The sequence below is a fragment of the Taeniopygia guttata genome, chromosome 19, assembly GCF_048771995.1.
Source record: "Taeniopygia guttata chromosome 19, bTaeGut7.mat, whole genome shotgun sequence".
Taxonomy (NCBI): domain Eukaryota; kingdom Metazoa; phylum Chordata; class Aves; order Passeriformes; family Estrildidae; genus Taeniopygia; species Taeniopygia guttata.
This window is the reverse complement of record NC_133044.1, coordinates 5,990,274-5,999,434: the sequence shown is the minus strand read 5'-3', so window position 1 is coordinate 5,999,434 and position 9,161 is coordinate 5,990,274. Positions and strand designations below refer to the sequence as shown.

The following is a 9,161-nucleotide window of genomic DNA, read 5'->3' as shown; positions in this document are numbered from 1 at the left end:
ATCCTGCTCCTGGGTCCTGCTCCTGAGTTCTGCTCCTGAGTCCTGCTCCTGGGGTCTGTTCCTGGGGTCTGTTCCTGGGCCCTGCTCCTGGGTTCTGTTCCTGCCTCCTGCTCCTGGGTCCTGCTCCTGGGGTTCTGCTTCAGGATCCTGCTCCTGGGTTCAGCTCCTGGGTTCTGCCCCTGTGTCCTGCTCCTGGGTTCAGCTCCTGGGTTCTGCTCCTGCCTCCTGCTCCTGGATCCTGTTCCTGGGTTCTGGCTCCTGGGTTCTGCTCCTGCCTCCTGTTTCAGGATCCTGCTCCTGGGTTCTGTTCCTGGGTCCTGCTTCTGTGTCCTGTTCCTGGGTCCTGCTCCTGGGTTCTTCTCCTGGGTCCTGCTCCTGGGTTCTGTGTCTGGGTTCTCCTCCTGGGTTCTGCTCCTGCCTCCTGCGTCCTACTCCTGGGATCTGCTCCTGTGTCCCGCTCCTGTGTCCCGCTCCTGTGTCCCGCTCCTGTGTCCCGCTCCTGTGTCCCGCTCCTGTCCCGCTCCTAGGCCGCTCCCCTGCGCTGCTGCCGAGGCTCCCCATCCATCGCTGCGGGCGGGCGCGGTGCCGTGCGGGGCGGTGGGAGCCGCGGGGAGGCTCCGGTGGGTTCAGCCGTGGCTGGGTGGGTGTTTCCCACCTTGGTCCTTCCCCACCTCCGTCCCTTCGCGATGGTTTTCCGCTCGCAGCCACACGCGCGGTGACTCACGCTGTAAAAATATTCCCCTCCCGCGAACCTGGAACAGAAAATGCGCTTTGACTCAGCCTGCGAGGGATCGGGGCTGCGGCACCGACACCCCCGGCAAGGAGGGGCTGGGGGCTCACCGAGCACCCCCACACAGAGAGGGACACCCCGACCCCACCTCAGCCCCGTGGGGCTGCCCCAGCCCCGCTCCCGGCTCGGGGAATGTGTTTTTGGGGAGGCAAAAGTCACCGTGGGGCGGCCACGGGAGAGGGGAGGGGTCGGGGATGCTCCTCGGGGGCTGGAACAGCCTCTCAGCCGGGCTCACACCCACCCACGGGAACCCCCCAGCACGGGTGTGACCCCCGGCAGCAGGAATCGATCACCGGGATCGGGAATCGATCCGCAGGATCTGCCCGAGAGCTGCCGAACCCATCACAGCCGGGCAGAGGGGTGGGGGGCACATGGAGCCCCCAGAGCTCGGAGAGGGGCCCCGCAGCCGCAGGATTCCTCCCAGGTCAGCTCTGCCAGCGGGATGACTCAGGGGGATTAGTGGGATTTGACAGGGAACATCGGGGGACATCGAGGCCCGACCTCGGCCATGTAGGGCCAGTCCTGCCCGGACACCCGGGGGGGCATTGGGGGCACGGGGGGCACGGGGCCAGCGGGGCCAAATGGCACCGGGACCACCACCCAGCCCCACTTCAGCCCCCCAGGGAGCTGCGGGCCCTGAGCTGGACCCACAACTGCCCCCCAGACAATGGGGTGGAAGGAAGGGGAGCGCTGCAGGGCAGGGCTGGGCCCGAGGGGCTGCACTGCTGGGTGGGCTCTCACCCATGAAGCCCCTCTTTGCCCTCTGACACAAAGGGGTGTTTGTGCACTTGGTTTTGAGGGATGCAGCATCCCAGGATGGTGCCACTGGGGTGTGGAAACCCCAAATATTCCCTGATAGGGCACGTGGAGAGCGGGGATGAGGAGACTCACTGTGCTGAGCTGTGGGACTGGAGACACCTGGGGTGTAGCAGACCCAGATTGTGGGGAACTGGGATGCTGAGGCAGAGATGTTGGAGACCTTGCATGTGAACACCAGAGGTGTTGGAGACCTGGGATGTAAAGCCCCCAGAATGCTGGAGGTGGATCTGGAGAGCTGAGATGTAGGAGACTCAGGTGTGGGGAGACTCAGGCTCTGGAAGTCTGGGACACTGACCCCAGGATGCTGAGCCCAGGTTGTGAAGACTTGTGATGAGAACGCCTGGGATGTGGAGCCCTGGGTTACAGACCCCAGTGCTGGGCAGGGCTCAGGGACCCTCCTGCTGCCCCTCTGGCCCCAGGCAGCCCTGTCCCAGCTCCCAGCAGAGGGGCAGACACTCCACAAGGACAGGTTTCTTTCACCAGCTTTTATTCCGGCTGATTCTGTCGGTTCCTTCACATTTATTCAAGGCACTCAGTGGCAGGGCGAGTACAAAATTAACAGTAAAAAGGGGGTGGGTGTGAGGGAGCAGCTGGGGGCGGGGGGGGGGGGCAGCGGCGGCTTCTCCTCTTCGTCTTCCTCCGCCTCCTCCTCCTCGGTGCCGCCTACTTCTTGGCCGGCTCCTTGGCCTGGCTCTCCACGGTGACGGGGATGGTGATTTCGGCAGACTGGATGGCGGGTTTGGGCAGGGGAGCCTCCACAGTCAGCATTCCATCGGGAGACAGCGAGGAGCGCACGGCCGTGGCTTCGACACCAGGGGGAAGGCTGAGAGGGGAGGGAAGAGGAGGGGGAGATAAGTGCTGTGACACCAACCCAGGGGATGCAATGCTCAGCCCCAAATTGCTGCCTCTCCCACTCCCAGTTTGGCTGAGCAGCATTCCCAGTTTGGCTTTGGAGGGGATGGGTGGGTGGGAAAACGTCCCCAAAGACATCGGGGGCTGCATCAGGTGTCTCCCCCCTCGCTGGTACTTACGTGTATTTTCGGGTGAAGCACCTGGAGATGAAGCCGTGCTCGTCCTGCTTCTCCTCGTGTTTGCCTGGAAGGAAACAAAACCTCGCAATGCTTGGGAGGCACTGGCTGGGTGGGAACCTTCCTGCCCCACCCCAACACTTGTGAGGGGCTGATTCTGCCCGTCCTGGGGCTTTTGCCATAATCTCAGCCTGGAGCAACTTGGGGGGACCCTCTGCAGGGCCACTCTGGGTTCATCCCCCCAATTTAAGCAGAGGAAAGCGCAGTGCCAGGAGCTGGGGGTGTCCAAAGGGGCCCAACAGCGGTCAGCTGGCCCCACAGCTTGGCAGGGCTGGAGACTGAACAATCCCCTCTCCCTGGGGCTGCACCCTGAGTTCATCTGGCTGGAGAATTGCCCCATTCCCAGGCCCCCCTCACCTGGCAGGAAGCACATCCTGGCCTCGTGCCACAGATCTGGGGTTTGTCACAGCATCCAGGGTGCTGTGGGGAGCACAGGGACAGCAGGGCTCATGACACCCCACGTCACCCCCGGGGTCCCTCTGTGGCTCCAGCCAGGGGTCCCTCCCTGTATCCTTCCAGAACAGCATCAAGGGGTCAATCTATGGGGCTGGGGGGTGTCTCTGCACTGAGTGCACCCTGAGACTGAGCTGTAACACTGGGCCTTCCTCTGTGCTTTGATTTTCTCTTTCCCTTTCCCTTCCTCCTCTCCTCCTCCCTTATTCCCATCCTTTATTCCACCCTTTCCCCCTCAGCAAACTGCAGGGCAGCACCAGTGACACCCCTCAGCTCCCCATGGCAGCACCAGTGACACCCCTCAGCGCCCCATGGCAGCACCAGTGACACCCCTCAGCGCCCCATGGCAGCACCAGTGACACCCCTCAGCACCCCACGGCAGCACCAGTGACACCCTCAGCGCCCCACGGCAGCACTCACCGGTGATCTCCACGACGTTATCCTTGGTCTTGACCACCAACTCCTCTGGTGCGAAGTGGTTGACGTCCAAGGTGACCTTCCAGCTGTCGGCGGTCTGGCGGATCTCGGAGATGCCGCTGCTGAGCTGTCGGCTCAGCGCCTGCCCGAGGGGCGCGGGCATCAGGGCGCTCTCCCGGGGCAGCAGGCGGAAATACCCGGGCCAGGCGCTGCCGCCGGGCCACTTGTACCAATCCTCGGGGATGTGGGGCATCCCGAAGGACTGGTCGAAGAGGCGGCTGCCGTGGTACCAGTCGCGGAAGGGGTCCCAGCTGGGGCTGCGCAGGAAGGTGAAGGGCACGCGGCGCTCGGCCATGGTGTGTGAGCTGCCGGGCAGAGGCCGGCGGGGCCTTATGAGGAGGGCTCAGGGTTATTTTTAGCTGTGGAGCTCAGTTGGCTATTCATGGAAATTGCGGCAGCCCCGGGGAAGGGACGAGAAACTCGGGCGGCCTCACGCAGCCGCAGCACGGTGGGGGTGTGTGGGGAGGGGGTGGCAGCCTCCAGGGAGCCCAGCCAGGGACGCCTCCGTCCTCCTGTCATCGCCGCGGCCTCGGCCTGCTCGGCACTGATGGATGGCCCTTGGAGCGGCTCCCGGCCTCTCCCGCCTGCCTGCCCCGAAAACAATCCCCGGGTGGCGGCGGGAGAAGGGGCTGGGGCTGGGCCAGCCTGGGAACGGGAACGGCCGCTGAGTCAGGGCCGTGAGTGGCCCTGCGCTGCGTCACTGCCGCCCAGAAGGTTCCAGAGCCCCCCCAGGTCACCCAGAAGGTCCCAGAGCCCCCTGGGTCACCCAGAAGGTTCCAGAGCCCTCCGGGTCACCCAGAAGGTTCCAGAGCCCCTCAGGTCACCCACAAGGTTCCAGAGCCCCCCCTGGGTCACCCACAAGGTTCCAGAGCCCCTCAGGTCACCCAGAAGGTTCCAGAGCCCCCCCGGGTCACCCAGAAGGTTCCAGAGCCCCTCAGGTCACCCAGAAGGTTCCAGAGCCCCCCCCCCAGGTCACCCAGAAGGTTCCAGAGCCCCCCCCCAGGTAATCCAGAAGGTTCCAAAGCCCCCCAGATCCCCCAGAAGGTCCCAGAGCCCCCCAGCTCCTGGTCACCCACCAGCCACAAGGTCCCAGAGCCCCCCGGGTCACCCAGAAGATCCCAGAGCCCCCTGGGTCATCCAGAAGGTTCCAGAGCACTCCAGCTCCTGGTCACCCACCAGCCAGAAGGTTCCAGAGCCCCCCGGGTCACCCAGGAGGTCCCAGAGCCCCCCAGGTCACCCAGAAGGTTCCAGAGCACCCCAGCTCCTGGTCCCCCACCAGCCAGAAGGTCCCAGAGCCCCCCAGCCCCTGGCACTCCAGTGCTCAGCACCCTGGTAGGACACCCCAGCCCCAAGTTGGGCTGCTCCCGTCCCCATGAGTGAGGGTCCCTGAGGCCCCTGGGGGTGCTGAGGGTTGGGGGCCAATGGGACCTGGAGGGGTTGGTGGGGGCTTGCAGGAGCTGAGGGGAGCCAGTGGGGTCTGGGGGCTGATTGTGATAATGGGGTTGGGGGGGTCTAGGGGGGCAGAGGGACTGGAGGGGACAGGGGGGCTGGAAGGGGATCCTCCCATCCAGGTCTCTGCACACAGCTGGCACCCAGGGAGGGGTTCCCGTGTGGGACCCAGCCCAAGCTGCCACCCTGGGGAAGGGCTGTTCTCCAGCCCAGCAAACCTGGCGGCTCTGGGAGCCCCTGACCTCCGCCCGGTGCCCCTCTGACCTCCGCCCAGTGCCCCTCTGACCTCCACCCAGTGCCCCTCTGCCCCAGGTTTGCCCTGGAGAAGAGGGAGGTGGGCGGCACCTGAGCCCTGACACAGCCCGGGCAGGAATTATTGAGCTCCAGGAGTGGGGGGATGCAGCAGTGGGAGATTCGGGGGTGTCCTTTGGCTGGGGCAGAGGCCAGAGCTGACTCTGGAATGGCAGCGAGGGGGAAGGAGCTGAGCCATGTGGGGCTGGGGCTGCATCCCCTGGGGGCTGCGGCGGCTGGGGAGGGGGACCAGGGGAAGGAGGGAGCGGGAGGGATGTGGGAGGGAGGGGAGAAATGCAGGCAGGGATGCAGGGAAGGATGCAGAGGAAGATGCAGAGAGGGATGCAGGGAAATGGGAGGGATGCGGGGAGGAGCAGGGAGGGATGGGAGGGACCAGGAGAGGGATGCGGGAGGTATGGAATGGATGGGAGGGTTGCAGGGAAATGGGAGGGATGCCGGGATGTGGGAGAGAAGGGAGGGATGCAGGTAAGGATGCAGGGAGTGATGCAGGGAGGGATGCAGGAAGGGATGCAGGGGGAAGCAGGAGGACACCAGGGGCCAGGAAGGATGCAGAGGGTTCCCCACAGACACAGCAGGATCCCGGTGGGATCAGCCACAAAACTCCACGTGGAGCCGGAGGGAAGCGCAGGATGGATCCGCAGAGGGAAGGAGCGGAGCGGGATAACCCTGCCGTGCTCCCGGCAGGAAGAAACCTCTCCGTGCCCAGCAGAGTAATTTACAATATATACTGTATATTTATTATAATTGCACCAGCTCACGGCATCTACAGCTGTACTCACAACCCAGAGAGAGAGCGCAGGCGCGACAGGAAAATACTGAAGTATTTCTACAGAGTATTTGTTCCAGTTGGCTCCCTCCGCGGCAGGAGACAGAGACTGTAAAAGAGGAAGACTGGAATTTTTCCCTGATGTGCTGGCTGGTCCGCGGCGCCGCTGCAGTCGGGTCTCGGGTTTTTGGGAGCCGCGGCCCCGCTGGGGAGTTCCCCCGCTGCTGGCTTGGGTTCGGTGTTGTCGGGGGGTTTCCCCGTACCCCAGCAGGGCCGGGCTCAGCTCTGAGCATCCCGGGGAATTGCTGGGATGGGTTTGTGGGGATGCCGGGGGAATTTCTGTCCTCCATCTCCCCAAAGAGCAGAACCCTTTGTCTCCTCCTCCTGCCACAGGCGCATCCAGAGCCGCCACCCTGCTCGGGGCTGGCACTTGGGGACAAGGAGCGCCACGATGTGTCCCCTCCTTACCTGCTCACCCCATTTCTAACAGCTCTGCTTGTTCAGGTGTCTGTGCCAAGGGTGGCACTGCCCAGCTCCTGGGACTTTTCTCCAAGGGCTGGTGGAGCCTGGACATGCCAGGTTTGGGAGGCTGACCCCGAAGTGCCCTTTCGCTCCCATCTCTGTCCTCTCGGCTCCTCTGCTTCACCAGGCCACCCCCATTGTCCTGCATCCCATTGTCCTGCACCCCACTGTCCTGCACCCCATTGTCCTGCACCCCATTGTCCTGCACCCCATTGTCCTGCTCCAGCCGTCCCCGGGGGGCACTGCTGTCCTCAGCACCTGGGGGTCTTTTTTTTTTGGGAAATCAGCAAAATCCTACAAAAGCCGGGCGGCGGGCCCAGCCCGGGACCCTCCTGCCTCTCTCTTGCCATAATTCAGTTTAACAGCAGCCACTTTCCCCCAGAGCAGGAGGGGGCTGGGGGCTGCCAGCCCAGAGTGGGACATGCCAGAGGATGGCTGGATGCTCCCCCTGCCCAGCTCCTGCTCCGGGGGTGGCAGCTCGGTGCCCCCAGACTGGGTGGGGTGGGTGGGTACCAGGGCCGGCTCCTGAGCTGGGACAAGCAGCGTTTTTCCCTGGATCTCCTCCCTTGGGAAGAGAATTACAGGCGCTGCCGGCTTTGTTCATCCACGGCTCGGCGTGTGCTCAGGTCTGGGGGGACCCCAAAATGTTTTGCAGAGCCCCTGACTCCCACGGGGACAGCTTTGCTGGGTGAAACAAGGGCATTGCTCACCTCTGGTTGGCATCGCACCCTCCAGCTGAGCCTGCCCCCCCCCACCTCCCCGGGATGCTCTTGTGCTAAAAAACAGTCAAACAAAACCAAAAAAGCACAGGGGGACCCCAGGGGTGTCCCCAGCCAAGGGAACAAGGTCCCAAGGTCTCTGCAGAGCATTTGTTCCCTCGCTCTGTGCTTGCCCACCCCTCCCCGCCCACCCCGGCACTCGCAGTAATAAGAAGAGATCCTCCCCTTCCCCATCCCGACCCCAAAACACCTCGCAGCGGGGGGAACCACCCCTCCCAGGGCGTTCCAGGGACCCATCGGAGCTCCCGGCCGTGCTTTCCCCCGCTGCCAGGTCCATCCTCAGCATCCCCCGGCTCCTCTCCACCTCCTCCCCGGTGCTCTGGGGGCAGAGCTGGGCTGTCGGGGCTCAGAAGCTGAGAAGCTCAGAAGCTCAGGCGCTCAGAAGCCGGCGCTCTCCGAGCTGCTGCGGCTGTTGTAGCTGGGGCTGCGGCTGGGGGGGCTGCGGGAGCGGCTGGGGGGGCTGCGAGTCCGGCTGCGGCTGCGGCTGGAGCTGGAGCTGCCGTAGCTGCGGCTGCGGCTCCGGCTGTACGAGTAGGTGCTCAGCGAGCTGGAGGATGAGGGGCTGGGCCGGTAGTAGGGGATGGGACGCTTGCGAGCGCTGTAAATGGAAAAGGGAAACTGAGTCAGGCACCACCCAAGCACGGCCAAGCGTCCCAGCTGGCAGGATGCGGCCACCCGGTATCGCCTCCCCTCCGTCCATCCCTCGCCTCCTCCCCAGGTCCCTCCCCCGGGGTGTTAGTCCTGGATTAGGCAGCGTCGAGGGCAGAAAGTGAGCGGGTTAATGTGGCTTTTGTGTTTCCCAGGCACCAAAGATTGAAAGCTGCTGAAAAAAGAGACGGTCGGGATTAGCGGGAGGATGAGGAGGGACACGGGGACAGTGGGGTGGGGGGACACAGGGGGCAGCGACATCGGGAGTCGGCCCCTTGTCCCTTCTCCCAGGCTGGTGTTAATGAGACCAGAGAGTGGCTGGGTGCTGAGGGCATCCTAAGGTGTGAGAAGACACAGAGGGGTCCAGGAGGAAGAGGAGGAGGAGGAGGAGGAAGAGGAGGAAGGGGGAAGGTTACCCTGGGAGCCGGGCTGGCGGCGATGCTCTCCGGGAGGGACCTTGGGATGAAATGGAAAAGGAGAAGTTGGCATCACTGAGGTAGGACCACATGGTGGAGGGGCGTGATGGGAACTGGGGACAGGGCAGGCGGGCAAAGAAAAGCCCTGGGCCTGTGGCTGGGCTGTGGGGCAGGCAAGGGGGGCTGGGGTTGTTTCCCTGGCTGCCCCCTCCCACAGCATCCCCTGCACCTCACTGAAATGGCTCTGCTCCTCCTGAACCCCCAGCACAGCCAGGTCTGCCACCCCCATCCACCCCGAGGATGGTGATGGGGATGAGGTGAGCAGTCCCCACAGGGACTGTGTTCTCCAGCCGAGCCCTGCCACCTCCCTGGGGACATCCTGGGAAAACCTGGATGGAGCAGGAGGGATGGAAAACCAGACAGTGGCACTTGGGCTGGGCTGGGAGCAGCTTTCCCAGCCCATTCTCTTTCCAGGGCATCCATCAGGGAGAACTGTGGGGAGCTCTAACCCGTGGGCTCTGCAGTGTTCCTCCTGTCCTTTCTCCTGTCCCCCCTCCTGACAGCTCCAGTCCTGCCCAGGGAAAACAAAATCCCTCCCACAGGGAGGCAGATTTCTGAAAATCCAGCCCCCCCCCCCGATCA

The 9,161-nt window shown here is 64.1% G+C and overlaps 2 protein-coding genes across 2 annotated transcripts in view; both read right to left on the bottom strand.

Annotated features, from left to right (window-relative positions):
• Nucleotides 1-2,079: 2,079 nt before the first annotated feature.
• On the bottom strand, nt 2,080-4,025 carry HSPB1 (heat shock protein family B (small) member 1). The gene is made up of 3 exons (XM_002194667.7): nt 3,571-4,025; nt 2,641-2,704; nt 2,080-2,432 (listed from the first exon to the last, which is right to left on the bottom strand). The coding sequence occupies exons 1-3, from the start codon at nt 3,920-3,922 to the stop codon at nt 2,273-2,275; spliced, it is 576 nt and encodes a 191-aa protein (XP_002194703.2). The 5' UTR covers nt 3,923-4,025; the 3' UTR covers nt 2,080-2,272.
• Nucleotides 4,026-6,099: 2,074 nt separating this feature from the next.
• The window catches only part of SRRM3 (serine/arginine repetitive matrix 3), a 29,096-nt gene continuing 26,034 nt past the window's right edge, over nt 6,100-9,161 (bottom strand). Inside the window, exon 15 of the mRNA XM_030287859.4 lies at nt 6,100-8,053. Within this exon, the coding sequence (XP_030143719.2) occupies nt 7,834-8,053 (220 nt within the window). The 3' untranslated portion in view covers nt 6,100-7,833. The remainder of the gene's footprint in view (nt 8,054-9,161) is intronic.